Raw genomic sequence first — 21,740 nt, 5'->3', positions numbered from 1 at the left:
TGTATCCTTTGTCCCATCTTCTACTTATTTAAGGTGGGAGGACAAATCAGGTCCATCGTGACCCAAAGCAAAGCCCCACTCCTTGTTTTTGAGACTGCTGTTTCTTTTCTAGTCAATCCCTTGCTTCCCTCTTTGACTATTCAAGATCTTTCCTGACTCTGAAACTGAGTCTGCCTTTTTCACTCTGGGAAATGCTCCAGCTAGTCTCAATTCCAAACTGACACATACCTGCTGCCCAGAACTGGAGCATGCAACCAACAGTCTCCCTGTAGAACTCTCATAATGGGTGCCGGAGCCTCAGCCTAACTTTTCTGGGGTTCCAAGCTCCATGAGAAACATCACCAACCCCACATCCCAACCAAGGTTCAGTGGAGTCCTGTTTGCACATACCCCATGGTAAGTATATCAAGCCCCAACTGAGGGCCCCATATGTGGAGGCAAAATCCAGATTCACAGCTAAGAATCTTGTGGGTAAGAGTGGTCAAGGGAGATGCTTGGACTTTCGTCCTGGCATTGCTGATGGTTTCTAGTGAGTAAATGAACAGAGGGCATTTCTGGGGAGAAATGGGACATGTGTAAAGAGTCTGAAGCCAGTCTTAGAGGCAGAAGCATGTGCTTAGTTATGGGCCTTACAAATTCTCCAGGTTAAATATATTCAATCAGACTGGTCTGTAAGGGTCCAAAACAAGCTAAGGAAGTGCTTCACCTGGTGATAATGAATTTCACAGATCAGGGTCCGTTCAAGGGCGTGGGAACACTAGGTCTTTGTTCTAGGCTCTGAGGATGCAGACAGGGGGCATCCCAAAGGTGCTGGTCTCTGTGCCTAGTGAGAAGCACCAGTTATTCAAGGGGGGTAGATACGACCTCTAGTCACTGTCTTTGTCTCTCGAGTCACCAACATTTGTATTGTCGCTAAGTTAGAAATTGAAATAATATCTCTTAGTGAATGAAAGACCAATGAAGAGAGTTTTGTTTTTTGTAAACGAATTCTTCATGAGATGAGGCGCCACCCAAATGGCCAATGGAAATGGGTAACAGCGTTGGATATCTTGGTGAGGTCTGCTCCCTGCCTAGCAAATTACTTTCTGCACTCAGAGTTGACTTCGGCAAGCACACTGATTGCCTTGATCACGAATGGCCATCTCTGCTGGGCCACAGCAGGGGAGCAGCACTTCATTTTAAAGAAGACTCTCCCCCAGAATTCTCAATCTTTGGATGATCTTTACCCTCTTGTCCCATGTATTACAGTTGGCACACTGAGCTGGTGGCTGAAAACCTGTGTGATGAACATTCTCATCCATCCTGGAACCAGGCTTTCGACATGGTGGGTACTCTGGTATCCCGGACAATCTCTGCCTCTTCTGCGGTCAAGTTGTAGGCAACTCTTGGACACCTTCACTTAAAATCCTTTTTGATTTTATAATCGTTGGAAGAGAATCGGTACTTCCTGCAAGGACTCCAACACATCAGTATTCCAAACATAATTTTTAAAACACTGCTAAAATACCCAGAAATCATGACAGTGTCTTCGTGTTCTGACCAATCCACCTGTGCCCCACACGTTCAGTGATCAGAATGTGCTTGCCCTTTGCCATTATTACCAGTCCTTGTAAATATCGTAGGCATGAGTCCTATTAATCTGCCCATGGGGAGGACGCAAAAGCCCAGAGAGGGTGAGGAAAATATCTCTGCTCACACAGGATGTAAGCAACAGATTACACCCCTGGGCGGCGATATCAGTGGGGCATGTGAGAGGATTTCAGGCAATACAGAGATGAAAACCCCTAATGCGAGTGTGTGCCAGGTTCTCTGGTTTTCTCTTCACACCCTCCTGGCTTGTGCTGTCCTAGCAGCAGGCTCCCCACACCCTCCCACCCTGGGTGCCAAGATTTTTGAATGTTGGTTCCTTGCAGAACCAGCCACCGCTGTTTTCCTTCCAGAGGTCCTTGCTCCGTTCACAGAACTCAGGAAATTGGCTTGGGAGTCTTTCTCTGTGTTTAGTTCGAGAAAGAAAACTTGGGGGCGGAGTGTGGTTTCTTGTTGTTTTAGCAGGGGTCACCGGGGGCCAAGGTAGAATCCCTGTGTGTTGGGTGCTGGGTCCTAGGTCCTGGTCTGGGGCCAGTGCTTCCGCGGAGTGCCCTGCTGGCTGAGCACGGTCATGCGCCTCTGTGCTTGGCAGGTTATTTGGTTTCTAAATAGCGAGGAGTCATGGTTTGTATGTGGCGCTCAGTCGGTCACAGTAACGAAGCACCACAGACCGTGGCTTAAACAACAGATTCGCTCTCTCACCGTTTGGAGGCTGGGGGTCTGAGATCAAGGATCGGCAGGGTTGATTCTTCCTGAGGCCACGAGGGAGAACCTGTCCCGTGCTTTCCCAGCTTCTGGTGTTCGCTGGCAATCTGGGGGTTCCTCGGCTTGTAGAAGCATCTGCCGATTTCTGCCTGCATCTGCACACGGCACCCTCCCAGGGTGCCTGTCTGCATCCACATTCGCTCATTTTACAAGGACACCAGGTCGTGTTGGATTAGGATCCCTCTCCCCCAATGACCTCAATGCATCTTGATCCTCTACGAAGACCGCCTTTCCAGCTAAGGTCACATCTGCGGGTACCGGAGGTTAGGGCTTCAGCACCCTCCTGGGGACTTAGAAGTCAACGTTGGCACGTTACTAGTCACTAGAGGACAGACCCACTTCCCACAAATGTCCCCTCTCTGGTCCGGGACCCCACGCTGCATTTGTAAGGTCTCCCTAGTCTTGTAGGGAAGACTCAGTCTGAGAGTTTCTTGGTCTTTCCTTATCCTTTCTGTCTTGACAGTTTTGAAGAGCCCTGACCAGGTGTCTTGTAGAAATTTAGGGTCGTCCGAGGTTTTGTCACAACTAGACCAAGGTTATTATATTGGGGGAAAGAATCCCACAGTGAAACAAGGGCACATGATGTTGATGTGTCTTGTCACGGGGGATATGGTTATATTTCCCTTTGTAGTTGATAAATATTTGTGGTGGGGGAGGTTCTATGAAACTTCGCAGATACCGCGTTTGTCCAATGATTTTAGCGTCCCTCTGGGGACTGTGCCTGCAACAAGGTCCCTGTGGTATTCTGATGGTGAGTTTCCACTTCCCCATCCCACCTCCACTTATTAACTGAAATCCTTCTATAAGGAGGAGTTGCCCCTTCTCTTCCACTTCTTTACATGTTTTTATTCATTTCAATGTGACTTAGAGAGTATTTGTTGTATTATTTGAGTTATAATCCAGTATCATCATCATTTATTTTGTTGTCCGAATTGTCCCAGCTTTGACCATTGGGACCTCCTTCATTTGGCTCTTGTACCTTTCAGCACACCTGCAGCTTTCCAACATCTCACTTCTGGTCCCAGCTCTTCTCGAATTCTCCCCGTCCCCTCCCTACAACCCACCCCTTCTCCAGGGAGTCCTGGTTCTTTCAGCGGATGATGGCATTTAGAAGCCAAGATCCGGAGCTAGATGGGCTCGTTGATGCTGGGCTCCAGTGGGCCAAGCGAGGAGGTGTGGGTGTGCACACTAGCACATCCCTGGTCTTGGGGGGAGGCGTTCAATATTCATGCCAGTTGGACCGTGGTCGTGGTGGTTTTGTCTAGATTAGCTTTCTCAGGCTATAAAGCTCCCTCTCACCACTGAGAGATTTTATCCTGAATGGATGTTGGGTTTCATGGAATGCTTTTCATGTACCTGTTGAGATGATTGCGTCATTTTCTTTATCAGTCTCTTCATACAGTGAATTACGTTAATTGGTTATTAATGCTTTTTATTTTGATATTTACAGGAAATTGCAAAGCCAGTACAGAGAGGTTCCGTGTACTCACATTAATTGACTTTTGAATTTTGAGCCAGTCTTGAATTCCTAGGTAAACCTCACTTGGTTGTGATGATTGTCCTTTTTATATGTTGCTGGATTTGATGTGCTAACATTTTATCCAGGATTCTCATGTCTGCTGTGATGAGGATACAGGTCTGTAGTTTTCTTTTATTGCAAGGTCTTCAATTTTGATAGTGCTGCCCCCGCGAAAGGAGTTGGCAAGGGTTCCTCCTCTTCTACTTTCTAGAAAAGATTGTGTAGAGTCAGTGTTTGTTCTTCTTTAAATATCTGGGAGAATTTCCTAAGAAACTGGAGTTTTCTTTAACAGATACAGGACTTTCTGGTCATCTTTCTTCTTGAATGAGTTTCAGGAATTTGTGCCTACTCGGGAACTGGTCCATTTCACACAGGGTTTGGATATATAAGCATAACGTTGTTTGTGGAGGTCCCTCCTTAACCTTTTAATTTGTGGAAAATGGTTGGTAATATCCCTCTTTTGCTCCCGATATTGGTAAGTTATTTCTTCTTGTTTTTTTCCCCCTTGTCAGTCTGGCTGGAAGCTTATCAATTTTATTCATCTTCTCAAGGAAGCAGCTTTGATTTCAATTGATTTCCTCTGTTTGTCTTGTTTTCACTTCCTCTGAGTTACATTACATACAATTACATTAACTTATCCTTCTGCATTCAAGTTTCTTAAATCCAAGTTAGTTGGTCGGTCTGATACCCGTCTTCTCGTCTAATGGAGCACTTAGTTCCATAAACTTCCTTCTCCTCTAGCCGCACGCTACCGGTCCTCCCTGTGCCAATAGCCCTGATAGGTCAGCCCTTTCCGGCTCCGATTCCAGAATCCCTGGGCCCAGTGCACACGTTTGAAGGCTAATAGAATCAAGGAGGAGTCGCACACAACGGGATCGGAAGGCAGGTGAAGCTCCAGGTGCTGAGCGGTTTGGACTTTCCACATCCTGCAGCCTGGGGCCACTGTAGCCAGATTCAGCCTCTCATCCTGTTCTCACTTGCCAGAAGGACGTGAGATAAGGGAACACGGGAAGCTGGCTCGATCGCAGAGATAATCTTGCCTGGCGGGGGAGAGCAGTGTTTTTATTATAAAGGTCCCCGGGGGGCAGGGACTGCCCCTTCATGTTCGCCTCTCCCACCTCTCAGCTCCTGGCAGAGGAGATTGGAGGTGGCATCTTGCATCAATAGGGACAAGTTCTGTGGGTGGGGCCCTGCGGGCAGCTGAGCATCCTGTCTCGGGAAGAGCTCAGACCAAACCCGCTTGTCCCCATGCCAGCCTTGCGGTCTGTGTGATACGTGACCCGCGTTTCGCCTCCTGAATGTCCGTGTGTCCACTGAGGCCGGGCAGTCGCTATACCTAATGGACAACACTGGGGAAAGGAGGGAAGAGAAGGTTCCGGGTTGGGGCTGGCAAGTGTGGGTCCAGCATGTGGACTCGTTCCAGCTGTGTGTGTATTTTTCTGTGTCAGCTGCTTAAGGCACCCCGGATACCCTATTGCCGATTTAGGCAAAGCGGATGTAACACCACGCTGTGTACTAGCCACGTGGATGTGACTCGGCTTCTGCTTAGCCGGCCCTGGGAGCCTGCCTTCCTGCAGGCAGCTCCATCCTCCCACAGAACCCTCCTTGGGGTCAAGGGTACTCAGCGTGCACGTTGCCCAAAGGGTCAAGCAGACGGTACGGCAGGGACTGGGGCCTTTGCGCCCAGCTCTCCTGAGACCTGCGTGTCCCAGAGCCTCTGTCATTGGCCCAGCACAGGGCTGACTGCCTCGTGAGGGGCAGGCAGTCCGTTTCCAGATCAGTCGCTGTGGGGCTGCCCATTTCTGGGGAGCGACTTCTACCTGCCAGGCAGTATTTCCAATCCCTCCTACAGCCCTGCAAGGAAGGGGGATACCATTCCCTATTACTAAGGAGGAGACTGAGCCTCTGAAAGGCCAATGACAGAGGCTCTGGGACACACAGGTCTCAGGAGAGCTGGGCGCAAAGGCCCCAGTCCCTGCTGTACCGTCTACTTGACCCTTTGGGCAACGTGCACGCTGAGTACCCTTGAACCCAAGGAGTTAAAGCAGACTTTGGCGGGAGACTGAAGCGGATGAACATGGATTGAAAAGTGTCGATGTGCGTAGAGGGCTTAGCTCTGGCCGGCCACGGGCACTCTGTTATGCCTTTTCGAGGTTATTCTCGGTGTCATTGCTATTTTGGCGCCTCCCTGAAAGTGCAGTGGTCCAACTGCCACACTGCTTTTGCCTTCGCCGGTTTTGGATGTGTCCGTGCTGCAGCCCCAGAGAGCCTCAGGGTCCCGCTCAAAGCCCAGTGTGTCAACCTCTTCCGTATCCCTCGACTTCCTTTAAAACAAGTTAAGAAAAGCAGGTTTGAACACACAAAAGGGACATGAGTCATTTTCCTATTCCCGCTCCGTCTTTACATTGTTTTCCTATTTCCTTTTTTAACCAGTATAACAGGAGAAAAGTGGTCTTTTATTAGGGTTAATTTGCATTAATCTCCTTATTGACTTGAGTATTTCATCATATGTGAGCCCTTTGGGTTTCTTCTTTTCTAGGTTGCCTACCTTTGTTTTTGTTGCTGTTGTTGGGTATTTTTTTTTTTTTTAATTTGAATTTTTTTTTTTTTATTTTTTCAACGTTTATTTATTTTTGGGACAGAGAGAGACAGAGCATGAACAGGGGAGGGGCAGAGAGAGAGGGAGACACAGAATCGGAAACAGGCTCCAGGCTCTGAGCCATCAGCCCAGAGCCCGACGCGGGGCTCGAACTCACGGAGCGCGAGATCGTGACCTGGCTGAAGTCGGACGCTTAACCGACTGCGCCACCCAGGCGCCCCTGTTGTTGGGTGTTTTTTGGTGAAGATTGTTCCTATGTCTTCCTTGTTGGTTTTCAGGGGCTTCCTGTTCCTTCTGTACCTTTCTTGGTGTGACAGACACCTTTCTTGTTCCGTGCCGGGACTATTGGCTTTGCCCGTGGTGTGACGTGAGCAAATGTACCGGCTTCTTTCTAATGGCTCGCGTTTACTGAGCTTGTTTGGGGAATCATCTGTACCCCAAAGTCACAGAGATAGCCACCAATCCTCCAACTTGGAACGTTCACCGTCCGCCCTCCTGGGAGGGGGAGGGAGGGACGTCCTGGGAGGGACGACTACACGTCCTGTTCAGGGAGGAGTCAGCCTGGTTTTCTCCCCACAGACACCCAGCCTTGCCATCACCCTCTCTTTTTTTTTTTTTTTTTTTAATTTTTTTTTTCAACGTTTATTTATTTTTGGGACAGAGAGAGACAGAGCATGAACGGGCGAGGGGCAGAGAGAGAGGGAGACACAGAATCGGAAACAGGCTCCAGGCTCCGAGCCATCAGCCCAGAGCCCGATGCGGGGCTCGAACTCACGGACCGCGAGATCGTGACCCGGCTGAAGTCGGACGCTTAACCGACTGCGCCACCCAGGCGCCCCTACCGTCACCCTCTCTTGAATGCCCTTCCCTCCCTGCTGATCCACGCGGACTACTGACCCGTGGGCATTTGAATTCTCCTCTCTTGTCTGCATGGGTCCACCTGCCTCTTCTTAGGCCCAAACTGGCCTGATTTGTGATGATGGCTATACAATCTTCCTGTCCCACAGAGCAACACTTATAATACCCCAACCTAAATTCCTGGAAATAAACTTCTCCTGGGCTCTGGGCACACAATTTAAATCAATGAAATCCCCAGAGTAAGGGGGACTTTCTTGGCCATTGAGTTCTGCCTCCTTTCCCACCGCAGTGGGGGAGCCCCCCTTCTTGGAGGCCATCTAGAGTGTCAGGGTCCAGCTGGCTGAGGAGCTGTGGCCCACACCTGCACTGCCAGCCGACGCAGGTGGCCTCTCCCGAATAACCTGGGTCTTGACGGGCTCCAGTACAGAAAGCCCTCCCAGGAAACAGTTCTGGAGCATGAAGGGCCTGGCTCCGGGCCAGAAATCCTATGCGTGACCTATCAGCCCAGCCGCAGTCAATCACGAAGGCTTCACCCGGCGGGCGGCACGAGAAAGCCCCGCCACACACCGGGATTGGGACACAGCCAGGGCACTGCCATCCTGGGGAAACTGCAGCAGGGACCCAGGCCCGCCAGCCATGCTCCGACTACATGTGCATTTCTAGCCCTGGCGCCGCCATCAGAGGCCTCCTCGTGGGATGCCTGGAAGCCACTCCCCACCCCCCCGACTCAGTACCCGGTGCTTCATGCCCAACCCTCCCTCCCGCTCCTCCCCACTCCAGGACTCCTGGAACCACGGGAGGCTTTCATCCTGGGCTCCTGGGCATGACCCCCACCACATGCCTTTCCCTGGGGGGGGGGGGCAGTCCGTGCTTCCTCTGGTTTTCGCCTCTGGCTCAGACTACCGCAGTGAGTGATGACAGCCTTCACTGCTTGTCCGCTTTGCCTTGCTGCTGTTACCGGCTCACCCACCCAGCGGCTCAGCTGGGTCCCTGACGGGGGACGCCCCCACCTTCCCATCTTACAGATGAGAAAACCGAGGCTCTGAGCGTTTCAGTTTCAGTGAGTTAGTTGTGGGACGGCTCTTAAGATCTAGAGGCTCGTTTAGGACCTACGTGTGGCCGGTTTTGAGTTCATGTATTCGTGGCTACCACCGCTAAATTGTAAGTACCCTGAGGACAAGTACCCCTGAAGCTGCGCTTTCAAGAAGCCTCTGTAGAGTAAAGGAAGACCCCCTAAATGAGAAGAAGCAGGGGCTGTTTCTTCCAAGCTGGCTGTGACAGGGCCCCCCCCCCCCCCCCCACCAGCACCGGGTTTGGCAGACTCCGAGCCGGGGAGGGAGGGAAGTCATAGGGGCAGAAGAGAGGCTCCGGGCAGCCCGGAGACCGTGGGGTGGGGAAGCTGCAGGCAGCCAAGGCGAAGCCCGGCCTCCGACGTGAGCGGTTAGGGGTTGGGGGAGGGGGTCAGTCGTCCGCCAAGTCCCGGCTCCTTTGGGCCGACGGCTTCGGGGCCGGCCGCTGTGGAGGCCGGGAGTCGGGGTCCCGTGGCCATGGGCACGTAGCGTGGTCACATTCTGCACGAGATGTGGTCACGGTCGGCACGCGGCGGGGTCGCGGCCCGCACGCGTACGCAGCCTCCGGGCGGAGGAGGGCGCTGCGGTGCGTGTGTGTCCGCTGGTTAGAACTAACTTGCCGAGCGTCTCCGTGTGCGTCTGAGTGTCCTGCGGTGGCTCTGCCTCTCGTAGACTCGGTCACCCCTCCTCCCTGCCTCCAGCGGGAACACCTCCAGGGAGGCAGGAACTCCCCGCCCGCGCCTGCAGACGGCACGCGGGGCGAGGGTGGAGACCCGGGGGCCGCGGACCGAGCGTGTGTCGCGGCGGAGCCTGCGCGTCTGCATGGCAGTGGGGGGAGGGGGCCCAGGAAGAGGCTCTTTAGCCAAACAACGGAGGGAGGGAAGGGCTCCCGGGGGGATCAGCTAGATTCGGGGCTCCCCGTGCTGCTGACGCACCCTGATTGCCTGTGTCCGGGGCGCAGCCGGGCCGAGGCCCGTCCTGGGTGCAGACGGCCTGCCTGGTGGCAGACGCGCGTGTCCTGAACGAGGGGCCAGAGCCTGGTGGGGCCTCGGCCTCAACCGGCCGGCCGGGCCGTGCACCCAGCGTCTCTCGGCGTTTTGGGGGGTGATCGTGGGGCACAGTGTTTCCTTAGAGCCTCGCACCCCCCAGGGGCCCCACCCAGACACAACCCCAGAGGACTTGGAGTCCGACCCTGGTGCCCCTCCTGCCCCAGGCCTCGTCAGGGTTAGGTCCCGGAGCCCAGGCTCGCCCCCACCCCTGAGATGCCAGTCTCCTCCCTACAGTCGGTCTGGGACCCTGCCCCCCCCCCCACAGCTGCCTCAGGGGTGACCCCTGCCCTTGGCGTGCAGACCCTTGAGGGACGCAGACCCTTCTCCAGGAGGGAGTTCTAGCGCCGCTCTTTCCAAGAAGCCGACGGTCTCCCGGCTCTCCACGTGCCATTTGTAACACGGGAACAATAGTGACAATGCTGATATACCCGCCCCTCCTCACAGCACCCCCCAGAGGCATCCGTCGTTGTCCTCCCGACCCGGTTCAGGCCCCTCTCGCGCCCCACTGGCCCCCACGCGCCGTGCACACGCTTCCTCCTGACCAGCGACCGGCAGGGATCTGACGGTGAAACCCATGGGGGGTGGGGGGCGTGGAGGGGGTGGGGGGGGCAGGTGTGATCTGGGTCGTGCTCCATGCTCCTGGGCAGCGTGGGAGGTCCATGGTCCCCACTGCAATGGCTGCTCCGCGCTCCCCTCCTGTGAGCCCCGGGGGCACAGCCCTGCTCGGTGTCCTGCTGGGGGCATTAGGGAGCCGGAGTATCCATACTGGGTGCCCATCGTTCTGCCCCCTCCGCCTGGCCCCCAAGTCCTGATGGCACTCAGTGCTGCAACCCAGCAGCGCTTGGGACCCGTCTTCCCCGACTCCGGACCACACGCGCACGACTCGCTGTCTTGTCGTTTCTTCTTTGCACCTGGTGCCTGTCCTCTGAACTCCTGTCTCAGACTTTGCTTCTCAGGTCCCTCTGATCCGAGGGGGGGAAATGTGCCCTATCCTCACGGGTCCTGGCCCCAGGCCACCTGGCTGCTCAGCCCTGCAGGGGGTGGCCTCTGACGGGGCTGCTGGCCCAGGGCGGGGGCAGGGTTTGCGAGCTCAGCCTGCCCTGTCCTCAGAAGGGGGTCCAACTGGGGAACAGCAAAGCCCCTCTCAGATGCATCAGTCGCCACCCACCATTCTCGCTGGTGCTGCCTCCAGACTCTGCTTCTCACAGAAATGGGGAGTCGTGATCATGTCGTCCCCCAACAGGCTGGAAGTGACCCCAGACCCCCACCCCCCCGAGCCAGAGCCCTTGCTTCAAGGAGGATCACTGGTTCAACCCCTAAGGGAGGGTGTCCCTGGGTTTTCTGGATTATTCTGTGGGCTGCCTGAGAACTGTAGGTGTACGTCTGCCCCGGCTGCTGGGGTCTGGTCCGGTGTGACTGCGGTGGGTGGCCATGTGACTCAGGAGAGGGAGTGATGTTCCCCAGCCTCGCTGGGAAGGAGCTCTCCACTCTGACTGGTCACCTGGTGTCCTCACCCACATTCAGAGAGCAGACAGAGGGCTGGGTGCCCTTCCTCTGCACCCTGATCAAGGCCTTCGAGGTTTTTCCAGGCACAGGGAATCGGTCACGTCCTCTGTGCGACACCAGCCTGGGCCAGGTGTGCATGAGGTGGACGTAGCCCGCAGGGGCGCCTGGAAGCTGGCAACCGTCCCCAAATTTTAGCCGTCTGTCCCTGCCAGCGGGGACTGGGCTCGGAACCCGTACAACAGGAAAGGTGCCGAGCGCCCGTGAGGACAGAGCCAGCCAGAGGGGCGGCAGTCACCGCTGAAGTTTTCTGGGTTTTGTTGGTGACGGCGACCCTGCTCTGAAGAGCTGTTCCCCTGGTAAACCAGAGGACCGGTCAGTGACGGCCGAACGTCCATCTACTTGGAGCCAGCCACGAACCCAAAGTGGCGCTGTGTGCTCACGGGAGGCGGTCCGGGTTCCTGGGCCCAGCACCTGCTACAAACTACTCTTGCCGCTGTTTCTCTGCCCACGCCCTCACCATGAGCGGCGGACACAGCCTGTGTCCCTCGAGGCTCTCAGCCTGTGGCGGCAGGCACAACCCATGTTCAAGACCCTCTGCAGGGTACCCCGCTTTCCCTGCCCAGTTCACATCAGTGTGGCAGACATTTATCCAGCAACGACGATAGGCCAGGGGCCGGCCACACACTTCTGGGGAAATGGAGGTACCACAGTGTCCGTCCTGGACAGGCCTTGCACTTGGGAGAGGACACAGGTCACTATGTCCCAGACCAATGCAAGCGGGTGTATGCCGTGGGCCTCGCCAGGCTGCGACGGCACAGAAAGCCCTTCAAGACCCCGGTCATGGGGCCTCCTGTCCCAGGGAAGCTTCTCCCTCCTGGAAGGCACTGAATCAAGGGACCATGGCTCCTGTAGGGACGGAGGGAGGGACACCTGCGACAGACCACACTGGACCTCAGGTCAGCCTCCACTGTCATTGCCCGCTGACCTCGCGTGGCCGGGTCGGGAAGGGTCCGGGCGGCAGCCACGGGCTCTACTCCAAGCCGGCACCTCCCTTCTGGAGGCCGGGCCCTGTGAGCTGGTCCAGAAACAGCCTCTCTGGGCACAGGTGCCCCCCTCCGGGCTCCCCATTTTCCTTTTCCATCATCTGGCCTCAGCTGAGGCAGGCCAGCCCCTCAGCTATGTTTCTGACGACCTTGAGCTGTAGGACGGAGGCTCTCCGGGAGCATGTCTGCCCCTCTGCAGGCTGTGTGAGGAGCAGTGCCCGTCCCACGGCGGCCCTACCTTCCACAGCACGCGGGGACACGAGTCACGGAGCCCCGCTGAGGCCACAGGAAATGCCATGCTCCACGTTCCAGGGTCCCTGAACTCCTGAGGCCCAGCCCCCGAGGGGACTCGTCCGTCCTCTGTCCCCTGGCTCGCCCAGCACAGGGCTCGGCTATCAACTGGGAAACAGTGGCGCCACGGGATGTGCTCCGGGGTTTGGCGGAGAGGGGAGGGGTCGCCACAGACTCAACTGCCGTCTTAACCCTCGGGGCCTCAGTTTCCCCACTGGTTCAAGGGGAAACTCGTAGGGGCCCCATGAGGGTTCAGAGCCTGCCGCGCCAGGCACCCCGTAAGCACCCGCATAACCCACGTGTGGTTTCCCTGACACAGACCTGCGCCCCCTGGACATCCTGGCAGAGGCCCTCCCTCCAAATGGCGCTGCGGGCGGAATCAGGGTGACACAGGCGAATGGCGTGCGAGGACTCCAGCTCTCGGCCGCCGCCCCCCACGCCATGAGCTTCCCCGCATCGAGGATTTTCTTCCAATGCGACCTCTTCCCTGAAGAATTTTCGATCGTCATAACCTTGAAAGTTCCCAATCTTCCCCCTAAGGTCAGTGATGCTTTTTACTCATGTTCCTTTGTGATGTCCTCACTGCCCCCGCGTACAGCGGGCACGGCCGCTCCAGACTGTGGCCAGGCTCCAGCCAGAGGCTCCTACGGTATCTGTAGGGTCAAGAGTGGCCGGACTCGGTAGGTAGTGAGGTCCCCGTCACAGTGTGTGTGCAAGAAGAACCTGAGGCACCGTTTGCTGGGAATTCGTACCGGTAATTCCTGCAATGGAAATTTTTCTGGTGGGCTGAACCGTCGAAGGCTAGGGATGATGCTTAGAGTTTTTACTTTGCCGTCTCTTCACGGGAAATGTAGACAATAAAACGGTAAGAACAGGCCCTTTTGGACGTGGTTACCTGCGATCTGGGGTTTCATCCACCTCAGATCCAGCTAATATTCCCATCCCCCCACCAGGCTGGAAGCCCCCCAAGGTGGGGCCCCCAGGGGCCCGTTGCTGCTTCCCCGTGGGGCCCAGGACAGTGCACTTCATAGGTGTGTGACCAGGTCAGAGTCCTCAGTTAGGAAAGGAGGGCCCTTCCACCCCCAGTCACGGTCCTTGTTGGCTTGTGCTGTGGAAGGCGACACTCCCCGATGGGTCAGTGACGTCTGCTCACGAAAGCCCCTCTCTTTCCTGCCGTCAAGCCCGCCGAGTTTTCTACTCCATTCGCTGCATTTTCCCCTTTCTGTAATTTCTGTTTTCTTCTGCTTTACATAAATTCCACTTCTCAGCGTAAAGCCTCTGTCTTGTCAGCTACTGTCCTGAACACAACTCCAATAGTTGGACGCAAGGACTCTACTCTGGACGACTCTGATGTGTGTACCGCCCACGGACTGGCTGTGCTGTCCACTTCATCTCTTACTTTCTGCTCTGCTCAGTGATTATTTCTTCGGGTAAAACTTGTGTTGCAGAAACGTCTTTTATCCTAGTGCTTCTACGTAGGGGATTAAGTACAGCATGTGGTGAACACGTCCTATCACCGAGATCGCGCTACCCGGGGGACTCAAATTACATCACTCCGGGAAACAGCTTTTATACAAGTGGCTTTCTTTATGTTGTATTTAAAGTTTACTTATGTATTTTGAGAGAGGGAGGGAGGGAGCAGGGGAGGGGCAGGGAGAGAGAGGGAGAGAGAGAATCCCAAGCAGGCTCCGCAGCAGGGCTAGAACCCACAAACCCGTGAGATTATGACCCGAACACGGGTCGAAATCAAGAGTCGGACGCTTAACCGACTGAGCCACCCAGGCGCCCCAGGTCTTCTCATCCTTAAAACGGGGGTGTTTTCCCACGGATTTATATTTTCTTTAATGCAACAAAATGATGTTCTACAGCCTCTAGAGTACCAGTCTGACAGTTACTTTGTTCCTAAGGATTTGTTCATCTAACGTATATAATTTCTCGGCACACAGTTGTTCATAGCATTTCTCTGTAATCCTCTTTGTTTCTGTAAAGGCTGACAGCACTGTTCTCTCTGTCATTTCTGATTCTCACCATTTGAGTCTTCTCTCTCTCTGTCTCTCCGTCTGTCTCTCTCTCCCTGATCAATGTAGCTGAAGGATTGTCAATTTTATTGATCTTTTCAAAGAACCAGTTTTATTGGCTTTATTGACGTTTCTGTATTATTTTTCCATTCTCTGTTTAACTTATTTATGGTCTGATCTTTATCATTTCCTTCCTTCTGCTTGCCTGCCATGTCTTAAAGTGGAATATAGCAACTTACAGCTGTAAATCTCTAAGAAGCTGCATCCTGTAAGTTCTAGTATTTCGATCTTCACTTTCATTCATTTAAAAGTATCTTTTTAATTTTTAAAAATTTTAAAATTTATTTTTGAAAAAGAGAGTGAGAGATCACAAGCAGGGAGGGGGAGAGAAAGAGGGAGACACAGAATCCGAAGCAGGCTCCAGGCTCTGAGCTATCAGCACAGAGCCCGATGCAGGGCTCCCACCCACAGACCATGAGATCATGACCTGAACTGAAGTCGGACGCTCAACCTTCTGAGCCACCCTGGTGCCCCTAAAAGTATTTTATGATTTCCCTTTTGAATTCTTCTTTGACCTTTTCGTTATTCAGGAGTGTGTTGTTTAGTATCCACTTATTTATGAATTCCCCCAATTTCTTTTCTGTTACTAATTTCTAATTTCATTCCCCTGTGGTCAGAGAACATACTTTGCATTTTTGTATCCATTTTAACGTACTGGCGTTTGTTTATGGCCTAGCCTATGCTCTGTCCTATTGGATGTGCCATGTGCGTTACTGAAGGACGTACATTCTGCTGTTGTTGGTTGGGGTGTCCTACAGATGTCCATTAGGTCTTGCTAGTTTACAGTACTCTTCATGTCCTTGGTGATCTTCTCACCAGTTGTTCTTTCCATTGTTGAAATTGGGATATTGAGGTCTTCAACTAATGTTATTGAATGGTCTATTTTTTTCCTTTATGTGTGTCAGCTTTTGCTTTGTCTATTTTGGTACTCAGTTATTATTTGCGTATGTGTTTATAATTGTTACATGTTCCTCATGGATTGACCTTTTTATCATTATAAAATATCCCTCTTTGTCTCTAGTAACAATTTTTGTTTTAAAGTCTACTTTATCTGATGTTAGTAAATATTAATATTTTCTTGTGGCTGCTGTTCGCATATGTTTTTCCTATCCTTTTACTTCCAGTCTAGCTGTATCTCTAAAGTGTGTCTCCTATAATGAGTATATAGTTGAATCTCAATTTTATCCAGTCTAACAATCTTCCCCTTGATTGTATTATTTAATTCATTCACAATTGATGTTATTATTGATCCTCGTTATTCATGGATTTGGCATTTGCAACTTCAGCTACTCACTAAAATTGATCTGTAATCTCAAAGTCAGTACTCACAGTGCTTTCACAGTGTTTCATGGATGTGCATAGAGCAGCAAAACATTGGGTGTCCCCACACACAGGTTCCCAGTGGAGGTCAAACAGATGTCTTGTGCTGTCTATTTAGTGCCACATTTTCCATGATCCTGTGCTTCTTTTGGTGATGTCACTGCTTGACATGGCCTCATTATGCAAGAAGGCTGCAATGTGCCTCATGGAGAAAATACATGTGTTAAATAAGCTTCCTTTGGGTGTGAGTTATGTTGCGATTGGAGGTGAGTTCAGAGAATCAGCAATGAATGCTAGATATTCACTGTGAAATAATAATGTATGTTAAGATATATAATATGATATATATATAGAATATGTGTATAATAAAATATATGTGTCTCTGTCCCTGGTTCTTGCTAATATTTGGTCTTTGACCCCAGTTCCTGACACAGAGCTCCTAAATGCCTTGGGACTTCCTGGGTGGTAGGAATGATTTCTGTTCTAATGACGTGATTGACTCTGGGTTAGCTTCAGGATGGGGGCTACTCACCAGAACGACCAAGCTTTGGTTAGAAGCTTCATGCTGTAGGCTCCATTCCCATCCTCAGGAAAGGGGAGAGTGGCTAGAAACTTAGTTAATGACAGATCGTGCCTGCATGAGGAAGCCTCTGTAGAAACCCCAACGTGCAGAATTCTGAGAACTTCCAGTCTGGTGAATGTGTCCATATGCCGAGGAGGGTGGCACACCCCAACTCCACAGGGAGAGAAGCTCCTGTACTCGCCGCCCCCCGCCACAGGCCTCACCTTGCGCATCCCTCCATGCGGCTGTTTATCTGTATCCTTTAAAATAACCTTTGTAACAAATCAGCAATAGAGCTCATCTATTTCCCTAGCAAAGTAATAAACCCGAGGGGGAGGTCATAGGAACCTCTGTTCTGTAGCCAAGTCAGGCAGATGTTGTGGGTAACTGGGCACCTGCTACCGGTGGCTGGCCTCTGAAGTGGGGGCAGTCTCGTGGCCCGCACCCTTAACCTGGGGTCTGCGCTAGCGCTGGGGAGTGTCGGAATGGAACTTAATCATGGGGCACCCACGCAGCTGGCGTCAAGAGCGTTACGTGCGGGTGAAGGGAGACGCTGTGTTTTTTCCTGGACACACATGAAACGGGGTTCTGTATTGATCGGTTGATGAAAATGAGACCAGGGGCTCACAGGAACCTGACTCTAGCCCCCCAGGAGCCAAGCGTCAACATTTGCTAATCCAGCGTGAGCGGTGATTTTCCATCACGTGACCGCCGCCCGCGGGGAGAACCAGCCGCAGCTGGAGGGAGCACCTGCTACCACCCGTTCCTCTCCCTCTGCGTCTCACATCGCCCGCCTGCGTTCCTCTCATCCTCCGTTGGCGCGTTCCTGTGCACCTAGTGAATGTTTTCTCAGGCGGCTTTTTTATTTAATGATTTTTCACTTTAAAGAAAAGTTTTTCCTAGTGTTTGCTCTCTAGGGCTTACGCGTGTTTATTTTACCTTAGCCGAATTAGCTTCTGATTTATACCAGCTCCACTCCCGTGACATAAAAACATTCTCCTTTTCATACAGGACGCTGTCCCTTCTTGTCCCTTTCGTATGGGATGCTGTCCCTTCTTGTCCCCTTTCATGGTCTTGCTGTTAACACACACTCCATCGGTCCATGTAAAAAACCCAATAACGTATTGTAATTATTACCTAATGCCTTTTATGACTTCGAAGAAGCTGAGAGAAGAAAGGAAAACAAGATGAAATGCAAGGCTTTTGCTCTCCTGGCCTTTTCATCATTTCTGGTTCTCTTCCCGTTTTCCTGTGGATCCACGTTGCCATCGGCACCCTCGCCGCGACGTGTCTGTCTGCGGGTCTTTTGCGCGTAACTTACTGAAGTGCGTTGAGCCGCCTGGATGTGTAGATTAAAGTCTTTCAATAGATTCGGTAAGTTTTAAGCCACTATTTCTTTGAGATAATAACATTTGTCCACTGAGGGCTGACTGGCAGAGCCCCCAGTCCCATCCATCAGGGGTCAGTGAGGCTTTAAACCCGGAAGCCCCTGGGCCCCAACAAGCCCCCGCCGGAGGCCTGCAGCTTAGAGTACCATGGCCGAGTGTCCACGAGGACGTGAGGGGCCACGTGGGGTGTTATGTGCTCGCTAGGTCTCAGGTGTGGAAGCAAGCATGGGGCATGAAGCGGCGATGTAGACACGTCGCCCCTCACGGTCATTCGTATGGTGCTAGCCCACGCCTGTGACCCCGGCCCCTTCTGTGAGCCAGTCTCTGCCCCCAGGACGCTTTGTCCTCACACCTGCCCCAGGACTCCCTCCCGGGAGAGCGAGTCCAATCTACGCCCACTGCAACCAGCGGCATCACCTCACACGGTGCATCCTGCCCCGTGGCCAGGCCGGCTGAGCGTCGTCAGACCTGTCCTCAGCTGGGCCTCCCTCCCTTGGCTCAGAGCCCAGATTCCAGGACTGCCCCCGTCCTCGTCCCTGCCCTTGGAGACAAGGTCTGTTTACACGGGCAGTCCCCCACGGGATGGAGCCCGGGCTGTCGCTTCCAGAAAATCTCCTGATTGCTACGGTCTCCGCAAAAGCATCAAAGCATCTCTACTGTCTCTCCTCCGGGACGAACACAGGTCAGGATGGCCTGAGGTCCACTCAAGAGCCTCACAAGCCAGCAGCTTTTGGACTGGGAAGCAGCATAGTGAGCACTCAGCAGAAGACCAAACACCAACAAGGAGGGGAGCTTCACTCAGCCTGCTGCTGGGACAACACACAGCCGGGAGGTATAAAAGCCGACAGACAGCCGGAGCTCCTCACACACTCACACACACACACTCACACACCCACACCCACACCCACTCCCTCCTCCAGCCCCACCGCCCCCGCCATGGCCGCGTCCACCCTGTCCGTCTGCTCCAGCGACCTGAGCTATGGCAGCCGCGTCTGCCTGCCCGGGGCCTCGGACTCCTGCCCCGACTCCTCCTGGCAGGTGGACGACTGCCCAGAGAGCTGCTGCGAGCCCCCGTGCTGCGCCCCGGCCCCCTGCCTGACCCTCCTGTGCGGCCCCTCCTCCCCCTGCCAGGGAGACTGCTGCACCCCTGCGTGCTGCAAGCCCGTGTGCTGCACCCCTGTCTGCTGCAAGCCCGTCTGCTGCACCCCTGTGTGCTGCAAGCCCGTCTGCTGCACCCCTGTCTGCTGCGAGGACTCCCCCTGCTCAGGCCCCTCCTGCTGCCAGCCCAGCCCCTGCTGCAGACCCTCCTCCAGTGTATCCCTGCTCTGCCGCCCCGTGTGCAGGCCCGCCTGCTGCACCCCTGTGTGCTGTAAGCCCGTCTGCTGCACCCCTGTCTGCTGCAAGCCCGTCTGCTGCACCCCTGTCTGCTGCGAGGACTCCCCCTGCTCAGCCCCCTCCTGCTGCCAGCCCAGCCCCTGCTGCAGACCCTCCTCCTGCGTGTCCCTGCTCTGCCGCCCCGTGTGCCCCCGCCCTGCCTGCTGTGTGCTCGCCTCGGGCCAGTCCTGCTGCTGATGGGCACGTCCCCCCACTGCTACTAGGACTCCCACCCCAAGTATTCGGAGCCTCGAGCCCAGTCTGGGGTCTCCTTCTGCCCCCAGGTGCCCACCGCAGCAGACAAGGCTGAGCCCTCACTGTCGGGCTGGCTCCCTGGGGCAGCCGCAGCTTCCCAAGGGCCCTGTGTGTCACCCGGTGTCCTCCTCTCTATCATAGCCGGATTGAGGTCACTTTGTCCTGTCCTACGTGAGCGACCTATCTGTTAACCAATAAAGTCACCGTCAGCCCCTCCGAAGGCCTCGAATGCGCGTCTCGGCCAGCAGGGAAGGGCTGCGATGTTGCACGTGGGCGGGGCTGCTCTGAGAGGCCTGGAGCCGCGTCTGTCACAACAGCACCGGCGGGCAGGGCGGCCACCCGCACCCCCTGCTGGGCCTCCTGCGCTGGCTGTCCCCCGGCAGCCCCACAAGCCGGCCCACCTGGGAGGCCCCTAGAGCCCTTCACCAGTGAGGGACGGAGGGCCATCTGTCAGGCCCTGAGCCTTTGCCAGGGACAAAGGAGGCCCGGTTAATAGAGCTTCCGCCTCGGGGGCGTGCGTGGTGCCAGCCACTCTCCGGTGGCCCTCGGCACAGGGGCGAGCGCGTCCCTCTGTGTGAAAACGCCGGGAGCGTGAGTGCTGTGCGCGGTGATGACGGGTGCCCGTGTCGGTCAGGGTGCTCCAGAGACACAGCCAATAGGATGTGTGCGTAAACATGTGGCGGTTTTGAGGCATGGGTTCACGCGAGTGCGGGGGCCGGCAAGTCCAAAATCTGCAGGGCAGGCTTCCCGGGGACGAGCTGATGTTGGAGCTTGAGCCCAGAGATGGTCTGCTGATAGACTCCGGCTACCTCTTGGGGGACCTCTGTCTGTGCTCCGAGTCCTTCAACTGATTGGGTGAGGCCCACCCACCATATGGCAGATAATCTGCTTCACTCAGAGCCGACCGATGTAAATACCAGTCTGGGCCTTCACGGCAATGTTTGTATGTGTTTGACCAAACAACTGAGCATGATGGCCTGGCCAAGACGACGCATAAAATCAACCATCTCCCCGGACCAACAGCCCAGGGTCTGGCGTACTGAAAATGGTGGGTCTCATTGGGCTGTCCCCTCAGGATTTCAAGTGTTCGGGCAGGTCACCTTGGAAGAAACGGGGAGGAGGGATTCCCACCGACCCTACAGGCACGGTGCCCAGCAGGCACGTGCCCTGGGCCACGGATGATCCCCAGTGAGGAAGGGCCACGTCTGGGAGGCCTCACAAGCCCTCGGGCCACATTCGAGGGAAACCATGCCTGGCAACATTGTGATGTACCAACCTGCGGTCAGAAGGAAGCAGGTGTCCCTTGGGGAGCGTTTCCTGGCACAAAACATTGTGACTCCTGGATGGCTGGCCGGCCAGTCACCCGGGGTCCCTGTGGATGCCAACGTGCCCCCCCACTGTGGTGCAGGGTGTGTCCTGTCCCTCGTCCCCGGTCCCCAAGTCGCTCGGTGAACAGCCACACCCACCCACCCAGCAGCCTGGCCTCTCCCTGGGCGCCGCCCCTCCCCTCCTCTGCCCCATCTCACTGAGTTTCAGCTTCTGGCCCCCACCCCACCCTCCCTGCCAGGACGGCCCAGGCGCCCGGCCCCGTCCTGCTTCTCCCTGAAGACCCCTCCTCCCCTTCTTCCTCTGCCCTCCCCGGCGGGCGCCTGCCGTTGACTTGTGGTCCCTTCGACCCCCAGAACCGCTCACTCCCGAGTCCCAGTCGGCCAGACTGGCACGTGCCCTGGGGACCGAAAGCGACTCTGGGTTCTGCTAAGTGCTGCGGATCAGAGCAGGGGTGCTTCCCTGGGCTCTGACCCGGGATGAGAAGAGAGGAATGGCATCTTTAGTCTCACCAACCTGTACCCGAAATCCAGCGCTTCAAGTGGTTGTGAACAGCCAGCAGCCCCGAGTGGGTCAGCAGGGCCCGAGCCTTTGCGGCCGTGGACATCAGGTGTGCGGGCCTCACGGGGACAGCTGGCCCCACACTCACGGATGGCCGGGCGGCCGGCACCCACCCCGCAGGACATCACCTGGGGCTCACTGGAGGAGTGTGCTAAATCACTCGCTTGTTTTCAAGTTTCAGCGTGCCTTCCTGTAATCGGTGCCCTTTGATTTCCATCAGGTTTTTTCTTTCTTCATTTAGAACCAGCTGAAGCCTTGTCAAGCTGGCGGGGAGCGGGGGCAGGCACAGAAAGGGTCGGGGCGCCCGGCACCCTCTGGCCGTGAGCAGCTCTCTGTCTGTGGCTCTGACCACCAGCAGGACGGTGGTCAGCCCCGCTCGCCCACAGGTTCCCGGAGGTGAGGCACAGCCCCCGTGACGCCCCGACTCTCAGGAAGGATCGTGTGTGTCCCCCTGTCGTTTGTGGACCCTTAATTCTCGTGGGGCCCTTCCCTGTCAGCCACGGTGTCTTTTCATCTGCCCCTCGTGGTTTTCACGGCAGGGGTGTATGACCTGACCGGAGAGTCGGAGGGCCCCCGAGGGAGGGTGGGC

At 54.9% G+C, this 21,740-nt stretch overlaps 2 protein-coding genes across 2 annotated transcripts in view; both read left to right on the top strand.

The window, feature by feature from the left end:
• TSPEAR (thrombospondin type laminin G domain and EAR repeats) overlaps positions 1–21,740 on the top strand; it is a 158,443-nt gene that overhangs the window by 90,925 nt on the left and 45,778 nt on the right. The window contains exon 2 of the mRNA XM_047099097.1: positions 12,607–12,827. Coding sequence (XP_046955053.1) covers positions 12,607–12,827 — 221 coding nt within the window. The remainder of the gene's footprint in view (positions 1–12,606; positions 12,828–21,740) is intronic.
• LOC124526255 (keratin-associated protein 10-12-like) lies at positions 18,572–19,207 on the top strand. The gene has a single exon (XM_047099123.1). It carries the CDS (start codon positions 18,572–18,574, stop codon positions 19,205–19,207), a length of 636 nt encoding a protein of 211 aa, XP_046955079.1.

Source organism: Lynx rufus, unplaced genomic scaffold, assembly GCF_022079265.1.
Source record: "Lynx rufus isolate CCGP_SWC_20201006 ecotype Redwood Valley unplaced genomic scaffold, mLynRuf1.p SCAF_5, whole genome shotgun sequence".
NCBI classification, from domain to species: Eukaryota; Metazoa; Chordata; class Mammalia; order Carnivora; family Felidae; genus Lynx; species Lynx rufus.
Note: the sequence above shows the minus strand (reverse complement) of the source record. Positions and strands in the feature narration are given on the sequence as shown.